This window comes from Bos indicus x Bos taurus, chromosome 13, assembly GCF_003369695.1.
Source record: "Bos indicus x Bos taurus breed Angus x Brahman F1 hybrid chromosome 13, Bos_hybrid_MaternalHap_v2.0, whole genome shotgun sequence".
NCBI classification, from domain to species: Eukaryota; Metazoa; Chordata; class Mammalia; order Artiodactyla; family Bovidae; genus Bos; species Bos indicus x Bos taurus.
This window is the reverse complement of record NC_040088.1, coordinates 57,962,495-57,986,423: the sequence shown is the minus strand read 5'-3', so window position 1 is coordinate 57,986,423 and position 23,929 is coordinate 57,962,495. Positions and strand designations below refer to the sequence as shown.

Below are 23,929 nucleotides of genomic sequence, written 5' to 3'. Positions count from 1 at the left end.
AATATGCGTATGCCTATTATATAATATATACATGTGTACATAATATATACTTATTGCATATTTATACATATATTCTGTTATGTCTATAGTGTATACACATGTATAATATATATGTGCATAATTGTGTAATATATATATGAACATTATTCAACCATAAGAAATAAGATAATCCTGCCTTTTGTGACAACATGGACAAAAAGTGAAGTCACTCGGTTGTGTCCAACTCTTTGCGACGCTGTGAACTGTCGCTCACCAGGCTCCTCCATCCATGGGATTTTCCAGGCAGGAATACTGGAGTGGGTTGCCATTTCCTTCTCCAACATGGATGAACCTGGAGCATATTAACTAAGTGAAAGAAGCCAGACAAAGAAAAACAAATACTGTGTATCCTCACTTATAGGTGGAATCTATAAAGAAAAAAAGTGAACTCACAGAAACAGGGAGTCAAGTGGGGATTAATGGCGGCAGGGAGGCTAGTAGAATGGGGACGTGCTGGTCAGTGGATACAAGCTTTCAGTTACAAGAGGAATAAACTCTGTCGGACACGACTGAGCGACTGATCTGATCTGATCTCAGGTACAGCATGTTGACAATAATATTTAATATATACTTGAAATTCGCTGAGAGAGTAGATCTTAAACATTCTCACCACACACACAGAACTATGAAGTGATGGATGTGTTAATGATTGTGTTAAGCATTTCACAATGTTTATGCTTATCAAATCATCACGTTGTACACTTTACATATGTATAATTTTGTTCAATTATATCTCAAAGCTGGGAGGAAAATAAAGTCCATTTTAACAACAACAAAAAAATTTTAATTGGAAGAAGCCTCAGACGTCTCTAGAGCCTTGCTACTATTTTAATTTTTATTGACTACTACTGTTGAAGAACTGTAACCATAGCAGGGAAGCTGTGTTCTGCATTAGGATTCTACAACAGTGTCCACTAAGGAAAAATGTAGCTTCTGCCTTTCTTACGAATTTATGACCCTTTGCCACAGCAGCTGGGGGAACAGGAGGCCTGTGTTTAAATTGAGAGCTCTCCTTAGAAAACACCAGATTTTATGAGCTCCCAGAGGGATGTTAGATCACAGGGAGGTTTCACATTTTTTTTTTAAATCAAAATTATTAGATAGTATATTTAACCAACCAAACCATGGAAATTAAGCATCAGTGTCTCCATAATAATATAAAATAGCTGTTAAACTCAAGCTGGTAAATCTTCAACCAGTTAAAAAACCATGTGCCTTATTCTGATCTTAAAATTATGGACAAAGACATTATTTACATGCAGCCCAGTGCACCTCAGGTTGGTCAGAGACAGAACCTTCGTCACTGCATATGGGAGGGAGACCAGAGCCAGGCTGTGGGCCTCAGGACGAGACCCTGTAACCCAGCACCCTCTGCACAAGCCAGAAACCGACCACTGCAATCACTGGCCTGTCACCCTGATGGCTTGCCCAAGCCTTTATTAAAACTTTCAGTAGAAAGTCCTCAAGCACCTCCTCTAAACAACTCTATGTCATTTGCTCAGAAGAGACAAACACTCCTGGGAGGCCTGGCCTGTGAGTCCCCCGAGTTGGGACAAAGGCCAGCTGGAAGCTCCGATTCCAAATTTCTGGTTTTACTGCATTTGCGAGCTCTTGGATACAGTATTGGTAAAAGGTGGAAGGGAAGGATATTGACACAGGACAGGATTGAAGCTGTTTGAGTTTTGAGTAAGAAATGCCCTTTTCTGGGCATTTTTGGCAGGAAAGCTCAGCAGACAGCTGCATCTCCTAACCTTCGGTGTCAGTACTACTTTCTGATTCTCTCATTTCTGCATTTGCTTCTCCCTTTAATTAGCGGAGAGGCCTTTTCTAACCACATAACCATGACCAAAAAAAATCCACTTTCTCCCCAACTCTGTTCTGTGACCCCATCTGCTTCCCACTCTCCCTCTGGCCCTTCCTGGGCCAGATTCTACTCTCACTTCCTCCACCTGAAGCCTTCCTCTGAACCTTGCTTTTCAAATTCAGGGATGAAAGCTCTGGAGGCCCTGCAAGGGGTTCTGACCTTTCATCTCTCCTAGTAAAAGTTTTTTGGGGTAAGAAATTTGTTTAAAAGTCACACTAAGTACGACTTGCATAGCATTTGCTATAAGCCAGGCATTATTTTAAATGCTTTATGTGCATCAAGCCATTTAATCTTCACAACACCCTAGTAGAAACAATATTGTTAACCCATTAAACAGATGAGAAAACTGAGGCAGAGAGAGGTTAATTGAATGGTTCAGGGCCTTTCTAGGACTTCAAACCAGTCAGGCTTCAAGGCCTATATTTTTAGTTGTTGCACCATGGAGAGAAGAAAGAAGTTTGAGTCAGGTTACACTGACATTCTAGAAATACAGTGGACTTTCTGGATGTTATCTTGAAAGCTGATTTTGCAATGACACACTGTTTTCCAGAAGACTCTCCAAATTCAGAACTGGACTTGGACAAGCTGGGGGGTAGGTCCCCACCTCCTCCTCCACCACCTCCACGGCGGAGCTACCTGCCAGGATCTGGGCTCACCACCACAAGGTCGGGGGACGTGGTCTACACCGGCAGGAAGGAGAGTGCCACTGCTAAGGTCTGATGGGTGAAGCCCTGCTAAACTGGTCTCTGGGTTCAGATGATGTCCCTAGACAAGGTCTTCTCTGCTCTCCTTTAGAACATAAAAGGTAGCAAACAGAAGTAGAGAATGAACTAGATCTCCAAAGAAGAGCCACAGATGGGAAAATGTCAGTCAGTATATTATTGGAATAGACTCAGCCCCAGGAGTTCTATCCTTACTTGACTTTTAGCTGCAACTATGTTAAATTCAAATCACCAGCTACTTGCCCAGCGAAGCATACTAAGACTGAAAATGGGGGCCTGCGGGGCAAGCACAAGAAAGCGCATCTTACAAAGGTAACTGCGATTAGCTGACCCTGCTGTGGGCGTCAGCAGAAAGAGGTTCAGAGAGCTTTCGCTTCCACTTAACCTGGCAAGCTTGGTCTTTTCTGTTAAATGAAAAAACAGGTTCCAAGGAGGACCTTTCTAAAAGGCATTGAAGTTAAGGAGTTTCACTTTTTCACTTCCTTTGCCAAAATGACACCTTGGGCAAGGAAAAACCCAAACTACATGGGAGTGGACAAAACAGCCTTTTAGCTTGGTTTGAAGAGCTAGGAAGCTGAGGCACCCGGCAGCGAGGGAATGCATGTCTTCTGTGATCTGCCCCCCTTCCAGCACCTGGTGGAGAAAAGCCAGTGACTGTGGTTCACGTCTTCCACAGGCAAGCAGTGGAGATGCTGGACCAAGTCCACAGGCTAGAGCCGCCAAGTGTCCGGCCGAGGAGCCGGCGGCAGCCTGGGCCCCGTCGCCACCCCCTGTCACTGCTTCTGCGAAGGAGGAGGAGGAGGAGGAGGAGGGAGACAAAATCATGGCGGAACTTCAGGTATGTGGAGAGGTGACTGACCGTGGCTCCCGCCACTCCCTCTGGGACCTGCGCCGTGTCACCTGCATCTCTGGGCTGGGGTGGCACTGAGTATGTGTAAGGCATGACCATTGCATAAAACAGTTCAGGAAGTGTATGCCCAAAAATTAATTCCAAGCTTCCCTAGCTCTGGCTGGTAGGATTTACTTTCCTTTCAGTGTGAATAGTCCCTGCTTCATTTTAAAAGTGCTTAACACATTATTGACTGAGGGGTTTTTTTGCAGAAACTAAGGCCCGTGGCCAGCACTTGGTTAAGTGAACACTGAAACATTTCAGGTCATTTGGTAACAAAAGACATGACTATGTCTGTGGTCAATATGAGTTAAGACAGGGGTTAGAAATACCAGTCCTTCTTAAGGACGGATTCAAGCCCCCTTCGAGCAGGGTACCCTTCTCTCGCTTTAATTCTTAGAACGACAGGCCTGGAATCATGTGGCCTTCTGTCCTCCACGCCAAATTCCCAGTCAGTGTCAACGTCATCTTTTTAGGTATTCCAAAAAGCAGAATAATCTTGATTCCCGTTTTCTTTTGTCTATTTTAGAAATGTTACTTTATTTTTAGATTTTTATTTGTTAACAGACCCAGTCTACTTGTAGGAATAATGATGGGATATAGGGCTACACCCACAGTTGATCCCACATTAAGATCCTGGGTGTAAATCTGCCCCAGGTGTACACTCTAAGAACTTGTCTAATCAGTCATAAAGTACAATTCCTAGACCAAAGTCTATTTGTAGAGTATTTCATTTTGATTCATGAATGAATGTAGGACTTTTTGCCCATCCGATGGTCAGATCAAACTTCCTTAGGGCTCCAGAGCATGTTTGCCAAGGTACCAGTGGCTTTGTGCAGCCCGAGGGTCTGCCTTCTCCGTTTGGAGCAGAACTTTCAGACCACGCTGTGTGTCCACCTCAGCTCTTCCATCCTGCTCTTCATGGTAACAACTGCCAGCATTAAGCCGCTTGGGTTTTCCAAGGAAAGCCCAGCTGCTGGTGTATTTGTCACATGCATGAGCCCTGTCTAGCCTCATTAAAACTCGGACTGGCCTGAGGCATCCCCTCCATTAAACAGTTTAAACCTGTGCTGCTTACAGGTTTTTAGACCGGTCAGAGAATTTCATTCATAGGAACCATGGATTATAGTCAGTGACTCATGAAACAGTTGAGTGCATGGAGGCCTTATCCACTGGGGGCCCTCTGACCAAGACACTGGTAGGTCAAGGCTACTTGCTGCTGGGCATTGGTGCCCGTCCTGAGATGCACAGGCAGATGCTGAGGCCATTCATTATAGCATGTGCTCCCAAATTATGGTGTGAATAACAAACATGAAGGGGAAGAGGGCAAGATAGTGGAGCAGAAGGATGGCAGCTCATCTCCTCTCACAAAAACACCACAACCATACCAACTGCTCAACAGCCATCGACAAAGAAGACTAGAACCTACCAACAAGAGACACTCTTCATCCAAAGACAAAGAAGAAGCCAAGACAAGACGGGAGGAGGTACACAGCTGCTGCCATAACATCAAATCCAGTACCTACCAGGTGGGAGACGCACCGACTGGAAGATGATTGTATCACAGAGGTTCTCCCACAGGAGTGAGGGTGTGGAGCCCCACGTCCAGCTCCCCAGCCTGGGGGCCTGGCCTCAGGAGGAGCCCCCACAGCCCGTGGCTTAGAAGGACGGCAGGGTTGGGGTCAGAGGACTCCACCAAAAGGAGGGAAACAAACTCCACTCCTGGAGATGCACACAAGGTCTTGTGCACTCTCAACCCAGGGAAAAAGCAGTGACTTCACAGGAGCCTGGGCCAGACTTCCCTGCTGGTCTCGGAGGGTCTCTGGGGAGGTATGAGGTCACTATGGGGTCAGAGATACTGGAGGCAGACATACTGGAAAGTACTCATAGGGTGAGCTCCCCATGCAGTCACCATTTTGACCCAGCCACACCCAACAGCCTGTAGGTCCAGTGCTAGGACGCCTCAGGCCAAACAATCGATAGGAACACAGCCCCGTCTGAGCCCATAGCCACCTCGAAACACCCACCCCTGACACAGCTGCACCCACCCAAGCAGCCGCTCTCACCAGGAAGCCTGCACAAGCCCCTTAGATCCGCCTCCTCCCCCAAGAGGCAAACACCAGAAGCAAGATGGACAGCCCTGGAGCCTGTGGAAAGGAAACCACAATCAAGGAAAGGGAATCAATCAGTGTGATACACCCGTATTAACAAATTAAATAATAAAAACCATATGGTCATCTCAAGAGATGTAGAAAAAGCTTTTGACAAAATTCAACACCCATACATGACAAAAACTCTCCAGAACGTGGGCACAGAGGGAACCTACCTCAATGCAATAAAGGCCATGTATGACAAACCCACAGCCAAAATCATTCTCAGTGGTGAAAAACTGAAAGCATTTTCTCTAAGATCAGAAACAAGGTAAAGATGTCCACTCTTGCCGTGATTATTCACCGTAGTTTTGGAAGTCCTAGCCATGGCAACCACAGAAGAAAAAGAAAGAAAAAGAATCCAAATTGGGAAAGAAGTAAAACTGTCACTATTTGCAGATGACATGATACTATTAATAGAAAATCCTAAGGATGCCACCAGAAAACTACTAGAGCTAATCAGTGAATTTGGTAAAGTTGCAGATTATAAAATTAGTGTATAGAAATGCAAGGGATTTCTGTGCATTAACAGCAAAAAAATCAGAGAAATTAAGGAAACAATCTCATTTACCATAGCAACAAAAAGAATTAAATACCTAGGAATAAACCAGTCTCTAAGGAGGTAAAAGACCTGTATTCACAAAACCACCTAAGACATTGATGAAAGAAATCAAAGATGACACAAACAGATGAAGAGATATATACCATGTTCTTGGATGGGAAGAATCAGTATTGTGAAAATGAATATACTATCCAAAGCAACCTACAATTGAATGCAATCCCTATCAAAGTAACAACGGCATTTTTCACAGAATGAGAACAAAATCTTTTTACAATCTCTATGGAAACACAAAAGATCCCAAAAAATCAAAGCAACCTTGAGAGAGAAAAATGGAGCTGGAGGATTCAGGCTCCGGGACTTCAGGCTCTACTGCAAGCTACAGTGATCAAAGCATATGGTATTGGCAGGCTAGAAAGCCCCAAGATAAACTATGCATCTGTGGTCACCTAGTCTATAACAAAGGAAGCAAGAACATACAATGGAGAAAGGACAGCCTTTTCAATAATTTGTGCTGGGAAAACTGGACAGCTGCATGTAAAAGAAGGAAATTAGAATACTCCCTAACACCATACACAAAAATAAACTCAAAATGGATTAAAGACCTAAATGTAAGCCAGACACTATTAAAACTCCTAGAGGAAAACATAGGAAGAACATTCTTTGACATAAATCACAGCAAGAAGTTTTCTGACCCACCACCTAGAGTAATGAAAACAAAAATAAACAAATGGGACCTAATTAAACTCAACAACTATCTCACCACCCTCTGTCGTCCCCTTCTCCTCTGGCCTTCAATCTTTCCCAGCATCAGGGTCTTTTCAAATGAGTCAGCTCTTTGCATTAGGTGGCCAAAATATTGGAGTTTCAGCTTCAGCATCAGTCTTTCCCATGAATATTCAGGACTGATTTCCTTTGGGATGGACTGTTTGGATCTCCTTGCAGTCCAAGGGACTCTCAAGAGTCTTCAACACCACAGTTCAAAAGCATCAATTCTTTGGCACTCAGCTTTCTTTATAGTCCAACTCTCACATCCATTCATGACTACTGGGAAAACCACAGCTTTGACTAGATGGACCTTTGTTGGCAAAGTAATATCTCTGCTTGTTAGTATGCTGTCTAGGTTGGTCATAGCTTTTCTTCCAAGGAGCAAGCATCTTTTAATTTCATGGCTGCAGTCTCCATCTGCAGTGATTTTGGAGCCCCAAAAAACAGTCTCTCACTGTTTCCATTGTTTCCCCATCTATTTGCTGTGAAGTGATGAGACTGGATGCCATGATTTTAGTTTTCTGAATGTTGAGTTTTAAGCCAACTTTCTCACTCTCCTCTTTCATCAAGAGGCTCTTTAGTTCTTCACTTTCTGCCATAAGGGTGGTGCCATCCGCATATCTGAGGTTATTGATATTTCTCCCGGCAATCTTGATTCCAGCTTGTGCTTCATCCAGCCCAGCATTTCTCATAATGTACTCTGCATAGAAGTTAAACCAGCAGTGTGACAACATACAGCCTTGATGTACTTCTTTCCCAATCTGGAACCAATCTGTTGTTCCCATGTCCAGTTCTAACTGTTGCTTCCTGACCTGCATACAGATTTCTCAGGAGGCAGGTCAGGTGGTCTACTATTCCCATCTCTTTAACAATTTTCCACAGTTTGTTGTGATCCACACAGTCAAAGGCTTTGGCATAGTCAATAAAGCAGAAATAGATGTTTTTCTGGAACTCTTGCTTTTTCGATGATACAATGGATGTTGGCAATTTGATCTCTGGTTTCTCTGCCTTTTCTAAATCCATCTTGAACATCTGAAGTTCTTGGTTCACGTACTGTTGAAGCCTGGCTTGGAGAATTTTGAACATTACTTTGCTAGCGTGTGAGATGAGTGCAGTTGTGCGGTAGTTTGAGCATTCTTTGGCACTGCCTTTCTTTGGGATTAGAATGAAAACTGACCTTTTCCAGTCCTGTGGCCACTACTGAGTTTTCCAAATTTGCTGACATATTGAGTGTAGCACTTTCACAGCATCATCTTTTAGGATTTTGACATGTATTGAATCTAAAAAATCGCTTATTTACACAATAGAAACAGACTCACAGACTAAGCAAACAAACTTAGGTTACCAAAAGGGAAAGGTTGTGGGGGTTATTAAATAGGAGTTTTGGATTAATATGTACACATTGCTGCTGCTGCTGCTAAGTCGCTTCAGTCGTGTCCGACTCTGTGCGACCCCATAGACGGCAGCCTCCCAGGCTCCCCCGTCCCTGGGATTCTCCAGGCAAGAACACTGGAGTGGGTTGCCGTTTCCTTCTCCAATGCATGAAAGTGAAAAGTGAAAGTGAAGTCACTCAGCGACCGACTCTTAGCAACCCCATGGACTGCAGCCTTCCAGGCTCCTCGTCCATGGGATTTTCCAGGCAAGAGTACTGGAGTGGGGTGCCACTGCCTTCTCCCATGTACACATTACTATATATAGTAATAAGCAAGGACCTACTGTATAGCACAGGGAATTCTACTCAATATAACATAAATGGGAAAAGAATTTAAAAAAAGATATGTGTGTATGTATAACTGCACTTTGCTGTACACCTGAAACAGTACATTGTAAATCAATTATATGCCAGTATTAAATAACAAATACAGTATAAATAATCAATCATGGTATAAATAAATCATACCCAGTTTGTTTCAAATGAAGACAAAGCACGAGATAATTTCTTATTTTGAAGGTGAATAAGCACTAGGCTTGTGAACAGTCCTGCACTGCCCCCAAGAGAAGTAATTTCTGTGTTCCAACACTTGAGGATATTTCCCTCCATTGGTATCTAAATGGCTTGGATGCTTTCTTTGAAAGCTATACAAAGGCGGAGTACCTAGCTTCCTGTTGTAGTATTGGTGGTCGGGCAGCAGTGGTGAGTAGAGTGCTCTCTAACCCTGATGTAACCAACTTCATCAGTTAGCCTGCTGCATTAGAAAGTCGGCCAGTGGCCCTGCTGGAGCCTTTGCCTCCGCAGGCTCTAGAGAGTTAGGCAGCCCCCGGCCCCACTGGGGCAGGACAAGCAAGGAGCAGCTGCAACCCCAAGTGTAACTCTGGGACAACTTTCCTACTGCATGTCAGTGGGCATCAGAAGGAAAAAACCACTGGATCTGAAGTCCAGGGTCTAACAGCCCAGTGGAGATGGCGAATGGCCTTAGTAAGCAGAGCCCTGGGGCCTCTCCAGGATCAGAGAGGACAGGGTATCTAAGGAGGGGACCAGGAGCCAGAATAGCTGGGGAAGGTGCCAAGCATCAGCTCTATGTGTATTTTAAAACCTGTGCTGGAATGTTCATGTGGGGAGGGCACAGGTTATTCTTCGTGTCTACAGTTATTTCCAAATGACAGTCCTTAGTATTAAGAAAACATGAGTTGATTATTTGAAATTATTCATTTAAATAACTGGTCTTTACTTCTGCCTGCACATTAGAATAATTTGAGGAATTAAAGTCCTATGACACCATGAAACTCCTAGAAGAGAGCATAGGCAAAACATTCTCAGATACAAATCATAAATAAATCAATGTTTTCTTAGGTCAGTCTCCTAAGGGAATAGAAGTAAAAACAAAGGCAAGCAACATGGGACCTAATCAAACTTAAAAGCTCTTGCAAAGCAAAGGAAACCATTTTTTTAAAAATGAAAAGATAACCTATGGGATGGCAAAAAATATTTCCAAATAATGTGACAAACAAGGGTTTAATCTCCAAAATATACAGCAACAACAACAAAAAAAACAATCAAAAAATGGGCAGAAGACTTTACAGACATTTCTTCCAAGAAGACATACAGATGGCCAAGAGGCACATGAAAAGATGATCGACATCACTAATTATTAGAGAAATGCAAAGCAAAACCATAATGAGATACCATCTCATAATACTCAGAATGGCCAGTATTAAAAAGTCTACAAATAACAAATGCTGGAGAGGGTGAAGAAAAAAGGGAACTCTCCTACACTACTGGTGGGAATATATGTTGGTACAGCCACTTGGAAAAGAGTATGGTGGTTCTTCAAACACTAAAAATAGAATTGCTGAGTGGAAGTCAGCAATTCCACTCCTGGGCATATACTGGACAAAGCTCTAATGGATTAAAGACCTACATGTCAGCCTAGATACTGTAAAACTCTTTAAGAGGAAAACACAGGCCGAACACTCTTTGACATAAATCACAGCAAGATCTTTTTTGACCCAAGTCCTAGAGTAACAAAAACAACAATGGGAACTAAATGAACTCAAAAGCTCTGCACAGCCAAGGAGACCATCAACAAGACGAAAAGACAGCCCTCAGAATGGGAGAAATATTTGATGACAAGGGATTCATCTCCAAAATAAACAGTTCTTGAAGCTCAATACCAGCACAGTAAACAACCCAATAAAAAACTGGGTAGAAGACCTCAACAGACATTTCTCCAAAGACGACATACAGATGGTCAAGAGGCACATAAAAAGATGCTCGACATCATTAATTATTAGAGAAATGCAAATCAAAACTACAGTGAGGTGTCACCTCACACTGGTCAGAATGGTCATCATCAAAGTATCTACAAACAGTAAATGCTGGAAAGGGTGTGGATTGGAGGGACCCTCCTACAGTGGTGGTGGGAATGTAAATTGATACAGCCACTATGGAGAACAGTATAGAGTTTCTTTAAACAATAAAACTAAAAACAGAACTACCATATGATCCAGCAACCCCACCCCTGGGCATGTATCTGGAGAAGACTATAATTTGAAAGGTACATGCACCCTAGTGTTCGCTGCAGCACTGTTTACAATAGCCAGGACATGGAAGCAACCTAAATGTCCATCAACAGAAGAATGGACAAAGAAGATGTGGTACATCTATCTATATTGGGTTTGCCAAAAGGTTCATTTGGGTTCTTCCATAACTCCTAAACCAAAAAACCTGAAAAAAACTTTTTGGCCAACCCAACACAGTGGAATTCAGTTCAGCCTCAGCCGTGTCCAACTCTTCATGACCCCATGGACTGCAGCATGCCAGGCTTCCCTGTCCATCACCAAGTCCCGAAGCCTGCTCAAACTTACGTCCCTCGAGTTGGTGATGCCATCCAACCATCTCATCCTCTGTCATCCCCTTCTCCTCCTTCCAGAAAAGTATGAAAAGGCAAAAAGATAGCACAGTGGAATTACTTATCCTTAAAAAGGAACAGATTTGTGCCATTTACAGAGTCACGGATGGACCAAATGACTGTCATTCAGAGTGAAGTCAGAGAAAAACAAAATATTATATACTAATGCTATACTAGAAAAATGCTACAGATGAACCTATTTGCAAAGCAGAAATAGACATAGATGTAGAAAACAAACATATGGGCACCAGGGGGTAAAGGAGGGTAGTTGGGATGAACTGGAATACTGGGATTGACATATGTACACTACTATGTATAAACTAGATAACTAATGAGAACCTACTGTGTAGCACAGGGAACTCAGTGCTCTGTGCTGACCCAAATGGGAAGGAAATCCAAAAAGGGGATCTACGTATACATGTAGCTAATTCACTTTGTGGTACAGCAGAAACTAACACATTATAAAGCAACTATACTCCAATAAAAAAATTTTTTTTAAAGATAAATGCACCCCTATGTTCACAGCAGCACAATTCACAATAGCCAAAACATGGAAACTTCCTTCATGTCCATCAACAGATAAATGGATAAAGAAGATGTGGTACATACATACAATAGAATACCTTCAGCCATAAAGCAGAATGAAATAATGCCATCTGCAGCAACATGGATGGACCTAGAGGTTATCATCTTAAGTCAGGAAGAGAAAGAAATACTATCACTTATGTGGAATCTAAAGTAGGGCACCGATGAACCTATCTTCAAAACAGAAACAGACTCACAGAGGACAGACTTGCGGTTGCTGAGGGGGGAGAATGGGGAAGGAGGGCTGGGAGTTGGGGATTAGTAGGTGTCAACTATTACATAAAGATACATCGCATGGGTAGACAAGGCCCTGGTTATAGCACAGGGAGCTATATTCAATTCATGTGATAAACCATAATGGAAAGGAATCTTTAAAAAAGAATGTGTGTTATATAACCGAGTCACTTTGCTGTACAACAGAGATTGGCACGGCATTATAAATCAACCTAGTTCCGTGAAACAAAAATTTGAAAACTTAAAGAAAAAGTCCTGCAGTGAGAGTCTGGCTCAATTCTCTAGGTGTGGCCCCGGTAACGGTATTTTTTAACTGGATGTCATGCAGCCTGACTGAACCAGTAATTTCAGGGAACGTCGCTGCTTGGAACTCTCCTGCTCTTACCGTCATATGTACTGCCGCTCCCTTTCTGCCCGATACACAGCTGATGCTTTCTCTCTGAAAGCTGGCCGCCCTCACTCTATTCACTAGAGTGGCCCTGCACTCCTGTAACTACAGTCATTAGTTTTCAGAGACAAGTCTATGGGGTTCTGGTTGCTCCCAGGCTGCTCAAAATTCACTTTATTCTACAGCAGAACAGTCCAGAGCATGGGAGTATGTTGTTGCTGCAAACAGTGAACTGTTAAAGATGACTTCCATTTTAAGGTTTAAAAATGTACAGTATCTTGTGCCCTTTCATCTCAATAAAACTGGCAAAAATATAATGGAAACTGGAAAGATAGCTTCTTATTCATTTACAGTCAGCATTTTTAAGGGTCAAAACTCTTTCAAAGAAGCCCTACTAAGTACAAATCAGCTTCACCCAGACAGAATTAAAGGACTTTCATTTCAAAGGCTCTGTCCATTTCATCTTGGCCCCCAAAATAAAGGCTTTGCTGACCTGAGGTCAACTGGGGAGCTGGTTTTCAGGGTGCTGACTCCCTGGCCCCAGTGTGTCCCACACGCAGGACCAGGCTGGGGTCTGAACCGGGAAATCCTCTGGATTCCCAGCTGTTCCCTCTGACTGCCTCACTGCACTCCATCCCTGTTAACCTCGGTATTTTAATTCCTTAGGCATTCCAGAAGTGTTCCTTTATGGATGTAAATTCAAACAGTCACGCTGAGCAGTGCCGGGCTGACAGCCACGTTAAAGACACTAGGCCGGGGGCCATAGCCCCATCCAAGGAGAAGAAGGTAACGTGGCAGTTACACGTTGGCCACCCAGCGGGCCGTCCTTCTTTCCTGGCTCTGGCACTAACATCACTCTGTGCTTGAGCTTCTGTTCCTTCTCTCTTTTCCTCACCATTTTTTCCCCCTCCTTAAACTAATGGACACACGGCTTGGGGTTTCACTAGAGATCTCTGGCTCGGGTTTCCAGAGTGGATGCTGTGTTCTGTGCACAGCACACAAACATAGATGCAGAATTTAGGCATTTTCTCCCCAAAGATAAGACATCATCAAGATTTTCTAGAACTCTAAGAGGAAAAAAAAATGGAAACATGAAGTAGGTAGCGCTTTTTCTAATTTTTAACATGTCTTCTGGACCAAAGATGTCTACATTAAAAGTAAGCAAAAGCTTTAGATTCCAGGAAGAAAATGCACAGCAGAATTGTTGACCTGCCATCCATGGGTTTATCCATGGAGACTTTCACACATGTTCGAGGACGCCAGAGTTTTTGTTACTACTACAGATTCTCAAAGTGCACCTTCCAAGTCAGCAAGTTCAGTATCACTTTATGCTGTTATACTTAGTGTCATTCTCAAAGTTTCCAAAGAGATAACTAGGTTCTGAAACAAGGTCACTGTCATAACATAAGGAGTTTAAAGAAAGTGAAAGTCACTCAGTCATGTCCTACTCTTTGCGACCCCATGGACTATACAGTCCATGAAATTCTCCCGGCCAGAATATAGGAGTAGCCTACAGGGTAGCCGTTCCCTTCTCCAGGGAATCTTCCCAACCCAGGGATCGAACCCAGGTCTCCCGCATTGCAGGCAGATTCTTTACCAGCTGAGTCACCAGGGAAGCCCCTGGTGGCTTAGCTTAAAGTCCTTTCCTCTAAGGACTTTAAGGAAAGGAGATTAACCTGCATGTCTGAACTTCAACTCTGTAAATTGAATCTGGAGCTTTGGTGATTTTTGGAAACAGAGTCATCTTCTATGAATGAAGCCTCTAAGTTTCAGGGTAAAAAGTCTTTAACATTTTCTTCCAGGAACTTGTATCTCAGAATTCAAAGCTTCTAGCTTCCTTCAAGTAAAGTCAAACAAATCAGCCATAACATACAGCCCAGTAGCTACTTCATGTAGGTACCTTGGTCCAGGGATAAGTAAGTTCAGTGAAAAAATACAGGATCACAAAACCAGAGGGCTATTCAAGCACAATCCTTCAAGAGATGCAGTCCTGGCTTATAGCTGGCAGCTGTGCAGCCCTGCCAGAGGCTGACCTGCTGCTCCCTGGCTCCCAGCCATCCCAGAGCCTCATGTAAACTCCGCCTGCTACGTATCTGGCAAATGAAACTGTTGATCAGGTGATAGGGGTATCTCTGTGCAACAGGGGAGATTATTGTTCATTTATCTTTCTCATGAAGAAAATCTATTAGTATGAACTGAATGCGTGACAGTCACAATGGAAATATGTTGCTTCTTCAGTCTGAGGAATTTCCTTCTGTGGCCTTATAAAGTCAGCTCATAAAAGGCCCTGGCGTACTTGAGCCAAAGTGACCATTTCTTCTAAAATACTGACCAGGACCTCCTTGAGGATCCCTCCAGAAACAGTCATCTGCATCTCACTGCAGAATTTTTCTAATTTGCTAAAATGCTGCATGGGGTTTCTTGCCCTGCAATTAGAAATCCATATCCCATCAATCACATAGATCTCAATCAAGGGTGCATCAGATACTGAGCAAGTCTGTACTGATTGTCCAACACCAGGCCATTAAACACTAGGGTTAATTACAGGTACTTTTTCTGGATAATCATATTGAGTAGACTGATCTCCTTCATAATAACCATGACTATCAGAACTGTCCCCAAATTGTTGTCATTATTAACCTCTTCCTGGGCTATTCATCTTCTCTTCCATAAATCAAATGTTTCTTAAAATTCTTCTCCTCTATTGTGAAGTGCTAGCCTAGTACTTAACTTCTGTGTTTCTAATTTTGGTTTCTTGCCCAAATGCTTATTACCTCTGCTTCACCAGTTGTCTGAACAGTCAAATCTCAGGGTCCCAAAACAGATACATTCATGAGGCTTAGTTACATTTCATGCAGAGTCTTGACTATATAGACTAAGATGCCATTGTGAGCTTACATGACACCTGTGAACAAGTCACCCTTGATAAAGTTACTGCACTTGCTTTGATCCCTGCCTTCATTTTTCTAGCTCGGCACCAAAAATGCTAGGTCATGTGAGACCTACACGTGGCATCTTTACCTTAGTGATTTTCCATCAGAGGGAAGTCATTTTCCTTTGATGAAGCAGATCCATTCTTGCTGCTAAATCTGTTTTAAAATACATATATTCCTGGGTGGCATTTGAAATATTTCACTGGGTATGACGTGGACTGACCAATCAGAACAGATGCCAGTCCTAACCCCCCAGTAAATGGGGTCAACAGAACAGCAGCCCTGCATATGCCAGTTCTTCCTCTGGGTGTATTTACACTCAGGTCCTACCACAGTATGCTGACTCCCTCTTTGGAGTTAAAACCTTAAGACAAAAACTTCATTTATTTTTCTTCTTACAGCATTTTACATCTAAATTTAAAATCTGAATTTTAAATCCCACAAGAGATATTGTTCCACTGTAGCAGCTGAACCTCATTGCACCTGTCTGGGGCCCGATGGGGATGAGGGGAGGTTAAACACAAGGTGTTTGGTGGCTGACGTGCTTAGGATCCTGTGCCGTATTTCCCTGTGATTAACACTGACTTTGTTGTCTCTCTGTTACTCCTTGGATGTGTACACACACTCTTTCCATTTCCAGCTGGGCAGTAGGGTTGATCTAGGTTGTCCCTGGTGGGGCCTGGGTTCTTGTGCTTCATTATGTTGTCGTTGCTTTGAACCCAGCCGCCTTCTTGGGATCAAGTCCCAGTCTGCTTCTGATCACCTCTTCCTCTTGGGCTTCTGCAGCCAGAAGAAAGGCCAGCATGGCCCTGGAAGCGAAGGCGGGGCTAGTGTGAGGGCTGTGGACGGGGCCCGGGGCTACCGCTACACCCCCAGCAGGTAGCGCATTCTCCATAGCTGGTCCTCTCCACTGGGCTCTTACCTTCGGAATCTTGGTGGGAACTTCAGAAACACATCTTCCCTCTAAATCAAAGCACGCAGCGACTCAGAGCTGAATCATGAGGGCACAGTCACCACTTCAGCCTCGAGCATCTGTTTTCTGAATGTTTAGATGACATGTTGGAGGCACTGTCACTCTGAATGGGGATTTGATCATCTTGGGTATGATTAGTTTGAAGGTTATTTTGACACTTTGCTTGGCAAGTACAAGTACAAACTGCAAGTATGTTTTCAAAGCTATGATTTGACCAGGGAAAAATAATGGTTTGGGGTTTTTTTTAACCTCAAAGTACCACACCCAACCAATGCAGAGCCCTTATAGACGATCCCCATACAGGAAGCATAGCTAAGACTGAAATAACCATCTGGCAGAGATGTGAAAACTTTCCTGGTCTAGTTCCTTGGTTTATAAGCAAGAAACCTGAGGCCCAGGGAAGTGAGATGACTTGCCTAAAATAACACAGTTAAGTGGCAGATCCGAGCCAGAATCAAAATCTGCCTGCTGATATACTGTGCTTTCTACAATGCCACCCCACTCCTCAGGTTTTAGAGTCGGCTAAGCGCACAGTCAGGTGGTGAAAAGAGGACATGCTGGTCCAGAATCAGTCCCTTTATATTCTCTTAACTACTCCCCCTACCAACATTTGAAATCCTTGAAGCATTTTGCTAATTGAGATTTTCGTCTTGTGCAAACACAGGGCATTTTTGGAAGTTGGAGAACCAAGCAACCCAAGGTAAACAGAGCTGTAGGCTTTGGACTGGTGTGTAACAAATGTGCTTGGCCCGCATGTTTTCGAAGTGTAATTAAAGGAACACTCTAGTTGTAGTCCACTTTGGGGGCGGGGGTGTGGTTTTGTGGAGTAACATGTCCTACACTATTCTACCAGAATTTGGAATTTTTCCATGAAGACGTACGGAAATCTGATGTTGAATATGAAAATGGCCCCCCAGTGGAATCCCGGAAGGTAAGTTCACCAGATATGTGTTCCAACTGATACCATGCAGATTGAATCCCTTCCCTCCAGATCCATTCTGATCACTCTGTGTGGTTTTCCCCTTCCACTCTTCCTCTCAGGTTTCCCCAGGGGCTCTCACACCTAGTGACCATCCTAAGTGGGAAAGAGAAATGGAGAATAGTATTTCTGATGCAGCAAGAACAGCAGAATACAAAACTGACATCTCAATGAAGGAAAGTTCCCTCTCCACTAAGAGTTTACTTAGAGACAGTAAAAACCATTCCCAGAAAAATGTGTCTAAAGTCAATTCTAGTTTCTCTGGTGTTAGTTCATTCGAATGTGAAATCAACAAAGGACCTAAAAAGTCCGGGCTGCAGTATCCTGCATCTGATGCTGAGAATCAGAAGATGAATTATGGGAAGACAAAGGGGGTGAATCAGCAAGGACAAGAAGATTCAGAGAAGGGTCACCCTCCCGCTCCCACTAGATCAACCGAATTGACCACTCGTGATGTCAAAACTCCAGACCAAGAGGTTCCCATGACAGAGTTTGGCCAAGTTGTCCTAAGACCAAAGGGAGCTAAGCATGCTAACACGATCCCTAGTGAGGATGGGGAGTCCACACCAAGTTCTCCCAGTGAGGAGAAGGCAACCACCGACAATATTGCCTTCATGATCACCAAAACCGCAGTCCAGGCTCTCTCCAGCGGGGAGGTCCGCGATATAGTGAGCCGACAGGGGGAAGATGTTCAGACGGTTAACATTGATGCCAAAAAAGAGCCACTGTCCCAGCAGGAAGGCACTGAAAGTGAAGAGCCCGTGGTGTGCCTGGACAAGAAGCCCGTGATCATCATCTTTGATGAGCCCATGGACATCCGGGCTGCATACAAGAGACTTTCAACCATATTTGAGGAGTGTGACGAGGAACTGGAGAGAATGATGAGGGAAGAAAAGATAGAGGAAGAGGAAGAGGAGGAGACTGGAGACCCTGTGGTCCAGAATGACACTCCCCAAAAGTTTCCTAAGGAGGGGGCTTTGGGCAGCCCTCGAGCAGGGCAGGAGGCCAAGAGTAAATTGCAGCCACATTTCCTTTCAGTGGAGACAGGAGTGTCAGGAGGACAGGAAGTGAATAAAACCGAGCAGATCAAGTTCAACCCAACCGATTCTCCAAGCTCAGAAAGCCAGGGTGATGTGACCGATGACCAATTTGAAAGCCCCAAGAAAAAGTTCAAGTTCAAGTTTCCAAAGAAGCAGCTTGCGGCTCTCACGCAAGCCATTCGCACAGGCACGAAGACTGGGAAGAAGACATTACAGGTGGTGGTCTACGAAGAGGAGGAAGAGGATGGCACGCTGAAACAGCACAAGGAAGCCAAGCGATTCGAGATCAGTAGGTCTCCATCCGAAGACACCCCTAAAAGCCTGTTCAGGAGACTAGAGCAGCCCAGTCCGGAGAGTAGCGCTCCGGTTTCGAGAACTGATGAAATCAGAAAAAATACCTACAGGACGTTGGACAGCCTGGAGCAGACCATCAAACAGCTGGAAAACACCATCAGTGAGATGAGCCCCAAAGCCCTAGTTGAGGCCGCGTGTTCTTCCCACAGAGATTCTGTTGCAAGTTCATCCCAGACGGCCCAGGAGGCCGGTCCCCCGTCCTTGCTAGTCCTGGATGAAGCATCCACTGCCTTAGAGCCCCCCTCATCTATACCTTCAGCTTCACGTAAGGTATCTTGGTCTGATGGAAAAATGAAAAGAGCCAGCTGCTTTCTTAAATCTGCCATAATCACCATTAGCAAAAGGTGTCTTGTGATTGACTCGCTTCCTTTCAGGTGGCTCGTTTTGTTTTGTTGTCTGTTCACCATGACCCCTTTCTCTCACACTTCTTCCCCCACCTTCAAAACAACAACAACTAGGTGTCTAACAGCTACTCGATTTCTGTTTTTACCTCTGTTGCTGACTGGTGTTGGGAAAACCCCAAGGACGCTGGGCCAGCTATTTGCCGTTGAAGTGATTGCTCTGATACTCACATTAAAATCCGTTTGATCAGTAGTGGGGCAGTTTCATTGTTTGATTCTCCGAATTAACCCCAGTGGTGTCTCCTGATGTCCGTCTCCTAGATCTGTCCTGCATGTAGGGCTGTGGCTTCTCACATTGAGCTTCTCTGCACACAGTGGGGTGGCCTCGGATGAGCCACTCACACCGTCCTTTCTCTCCCCCCTCTTGCCGCTCCTCCCACAGGGCTCCACCGGGACCCCTCAGACGAGCAGGATGCCAGTCCCCATGAGTTCCAAGAACAGACCCGGAAGCCTGGACAAGCCTGGCAAGCAGTCCAAACTGCAGGACCCCCGCCAGTACCGCCAGGTAGTTCTACCTTAAGCCCGCTTTTGGATGGACACTCTTGCGCTTAAGAAGCAAGTCACTGACTTAGTTTATACCAAATATTGCACTTTTTCTTTGTTAAGATACGGTTTATCTAGCCATCCTGGATCTGGGGGCATGAAGAGAGAGTCTCAAAGCCTTTGTTGAACTTCTCACCACGCTTTTGCATGCTCGCAATAAAACATCTTTCACTGTGTGACTCCAAAGTTGACCTGTAAAAACGAGGTGGCAGGCCAGGTGGCTTTCCCTGGGGGAGTGTAGGGGTTCATCAGAACACCTGGGGAAACCGAGAGAAAAGGCTGCCCTGAAAGTCACCAGGACTAACGTGTGTGTTGACTGCATTGCACTAGAGGCCCATTAACCATCATGATGCCCCGCCCCCACCCCAGTAACAGCCCCGCATGGCCCCCTGCCCCCTGAACCCAGAGGTGGGAGGAGAATGATGTGCCTGTTCTCACAAGCGCTCTTCTTCCCTCTTCCCTGTTCTCTACATCCTCCGCCCGGCACTTGGGGGGTTTCTGCCAGGCCCAGTACAGCATGACAAGAGTTAGCTCAGGCCTCGAACTGGTTTAAGTTTGGTTTGGTGTCTTTGATTTAATGATCCTCAGAAGGGCTGTGTTGCCAGAGCCTGTGGACTGATGGTGTTACCAGCTTTCTGACAAACTGTCTCCCGCCATCTTTGTTTGCAGGCTAATGGAAGTGCTAAGAAAGCTGGTGGGGACTGTAAGCCTACTTTCCCCTCCTTACCTGCTTCTAAGATTCCAGCCCTTTCTCCCAGCTCTGGGAAAAGCGGTTCTCTGCCTTCTTCTAGTGGTGACGGCCCTAACTTCCCTAATCCGCCTGCTACTAAACCATCGGTTCCTTCTAACCCTCTCAGCCCCCAAACAGGACGACCTGCTCCCTCCGCCTCCCTGATCCCCTCTGTCTCTAATGGCTCCTTAAAGTTTCAGAGCCCCACTCATACAGGGAAAGGTCACCATCTCTCATTCTCACTGCAGACTCAAAATGGCCGAGCAGCCCCTCCTTCCTTCTCCTCCTCCCCCCCGTCCCCTGCCTCCCCCACTTCACTGAATCAAGGTGCAAAGAGCATCAGGAGCAGCCACACTCCTGGCCTCACCAGCTACAAGGCACAGAATGGAAGTTCAAGCAAAGCCACCCCATCCACAGCAAAGGAAACCTCTTAAAGGCCAAATCCAATTAAACACAAGTTGGAGTTACAATTAAGAAAAAAAAAATTTTTTTTTAACAGTCTTACTGTTTTCACAAGAGAATGTAACATATTGCTGTACTGTTTGAGGCTTAATGCTAAGTATGTGCTAAATACTGAATTAATAGACTTCAGTAAAGCTTTTTTTTTTTTTTTTTTTTACTTTGTTGCTGTTCTAATTACATAGTGTTTACTGTCTCTATTCAGTACCTGTTAAATGAAGCATGTGTTACCAAAAAAGAGAGTATGGCGAGAGAGAAGGGTGTGTGTGAGACAGGAAAATAAAAAATGTATTAAGCATGTAAAACATGTATGATTCCAGAATTTTAGTATGTTTTGTATAAAAATATTTTTCATTACGGAGACTAGAAGTGAACAGAGAAATACACAAGTGTGACTATACAAATTGTAAAACAGATACTATTATATTTCCTTTTATTTTAGTGTTATTTAGCTTTATTACAGATTTCTATTTTTGTCAAAACTTCATGGTTCCTTTCCAGATCTTTTTTGCCAAAACATTTTGATACTATAGCATTGTACATTTGAAAGTAGTGTGCTAGACAGGAAGCCAGTGAACTTCTACACAAGCCGACACAGAGGCCCGTGTAGAAGGCAATTATCAACCCTACTGCACTGCCATGAAAATTATGTATAATAATTTGCCAGCCCAAGCAAGCTAGTTCTGCTTTTCTTTCTTTCTTTTCAACATACTGGGATTCTCTAGTTGTTTTCTTTGCAGTATCTCAGTCCTCCCTTTGTTTTCTGAGACCTGGGAACCCACACCACGGCATTGTGGATTTTAAAATGTACACTTCTGTACGGTTCTGTAAACTCATCAATTTTTGTAAATATATAAATAGATGCCAAAAATACTGTATGTGACAGCACATAGAGTAGTTTTCCCACACCAAAGTTCATTTTTATGCATGCTTTAAACATCTATCTTGGGATGGGCAGAAATGGGACTTGCCGGACATTTTTAAAAAGCAACAAGTTTGCACAGCTAGAGTGTTTTTGTAAATAAGTGTATTTGTATAACACAGTCATGTAATATACAGAACTATAAGCAGAGACTTTGCAAAACTAAATAAAGGGCTGCATGCTTACTATTTTTTGTACCTTGTCCCTATAACTACTTACTAGTCAAAGAACAAACATAACTGTTACCAAGTTAAATGCTTCTGGCTTTGAGGGCATGATAAGAAAACATGTAACCAGATGCAGACGGGTTTTCTGAAAGCTCTGGGGCGGTGCATTCTGAGAAATTCATTACAAATATAGTGCCTTCCCATGAAACCTCCGACCTTCTTCGTGGCTCAGCAAGGTTTAGCTGACAGCAAGCAAACTAGATAGAGTTTCTACCACCCTCCTTTACCAGACAGGCTTTTACTAACTTTTGTTTCTTCATCTCCAGTAGAAGTAAAGTAGAAATAAAATGCCTTTATCACTAAGATTTTGGGTTTTTTTTTTTTGAGTTCTCAATTTTAAAACAGATCATTGGTCTACAGGGAAATATTCTAACATTACCCTATTATGTATTCATTTTAAATATCAGCAGAAAAGCTAGTGAAAATACCAAGATAATGAACTAACTACAAGAAATCTCAGGGACTTGCTTATCATTATTTTTTGACCCTCCAGCCCCAATATTTAACTTGATTTGGTGCTAAATAAGGATGTTACTATTGCTTCAGCACCTGATTATGAATGTTCTCAGACTTCAGGTTTACTGAGCTGGGATGCCTTCACCAGAAATGTTAGTACATCTCTATTCAAAGTAGTAATTGTAATCACGTTTCAGGGCACACTCAGGGAAGGTGTCTTCTGTCCGCTTTTAATGCAGCATAGCTGACACGATGTAACGTCGCTGCGTACGGCGCGCGGCGTAATGATCTGACCCACACATGTCACGAGATGACGGCCACAAGTTTAGTGTCCAGAGAGGACATGCAGAGGACCAAGAGGCACGTGAACAGATGCTCAGCGTCAGTAACCGTTAGAGAAATGCAAAGCAGAACTACAGTGACACGCACCTCACCATGGTCAGAATGGCCGTCACCAAAAAGGCTACAAATAACAAACGCTGCAGAGCAGGTGGAGAAAAGGGAACCCTCTCACACGGTTGGTGGGGATGTAAACTGGTGCAGCCACTATGGAAAACAGTACAGCGTTCCCTCAGAAAACTAAAAATAGAATTATCATAAGATCCAGCAACCCCACTCCTGGGCACATACCCAGAAAAAATTATAATTTGCAAAGATCCATGCACCCCTATGTGCATAGCAGCACTATCGACAAAAGCCAAAGCATGGAAACAACCTAAGCGTTCACTGACAGAATAAAGCAGGACAATGGACTATGACTCAGTCATCAAGAAGAATGGAATGTCATTCGCAGCAACACGGGTGGACCTAGAGACTGTCGTACTAAGTGAAACACAAATGCCATGTAATGTCACATATATGTGGAATCTACAACATAACAGAAATGAACATACCTACGGAAAAACAGACGCACAGACACAGAACAGACTTGTGGTTGCCAAGGGAGAGGGATGAATGGGGAGCTTGGGATTTGCAGAGGCAAACTATTATATATAGGATCCATAAACAGGGTCCTTCTTTAGAGCACAGGGAATGGTATCCAATAGCCTGTGACAAACCATAATGGAAAAGGGTAAGAAAATGCGTATGTATATGTGTAACTGAGTCACTTTGCTGTACAACAGAAATTAACACAATACTGTAAATCAACTTCAATAAATTTTTTTATAAATAAAAAAGAAATAAGTTTAGTGAACATCATCTCATACAGATAAAAAATTAAAGCAATAGAAAAGAAAGTCATTATCTATACTTTTTAAGTATAAAGACCTCCAACATTTTAATCATGTCCCATGATCTCAACAACTACATTATATAAATTATAATGTATGTTACAATGTATATTTAAAATACATACACAAGCTA

General features: G+C 43.7%; 1 protein-coding gene across 23 annotated transcripts in view; it reads left to right on the top strand.

Moving 5' to 3' along the window:
- KIAA1217 (KIAA1217 ortholog) overlaps positions 1 to 22,411 on the top strand; it is an 815,330-nt gene extending 792,919 nt beyond the window's left edge. For 13 of the 23 annotated variants that reach the window (XM_027559960.1, XM_027559961.1, XM_027559951.1 and 10 more), the window contains 8 exons: positions 2,454 to 2,617; positions 3,302 to 3,463; positions 13,214 to 13,333; positions 17,118 to 17,153; positions 17,307 to 17,384; positions 17,495 to 19,096; positions 19,610 to 19,732; positions 20,440 to 22,411. In XM_027559960.1, the coding sequence (XP_027415761.1) occupies positions 2,454 to 2,617; positions 3,302 to 3,463; positions 13,214 to 13,333; positions 17,118 to 17,153; positions 17,307 to 17,384; positions 17,495 to 19,096; positions 19,610 to 19,732; positions 20,440 to 20,934 (2,780 nt within the window). In that variant the 3' untranslated portion in view covers positions 20,935 to 22,411. Of the gene's footprint in view, positions 1 to 2,453; positions 2,618 to 3,301; positions 3,464 to 13,213; positions 13,334 to 17,117; positions 17,154 to 17,306; positions 17,385 to 17,494; positions 19,097 to 19,609; positions 19,957 to 20,439 lie in introns of those variants that run through there. The other 10 variants (XM_027559956.1, XM_027559959.1, XM_027559952.1 and 7 more) reach the window with 9 other exon arrangements.
- Positions 22,412 to 23,929: the final 1,518 nt, after the last annotated feature.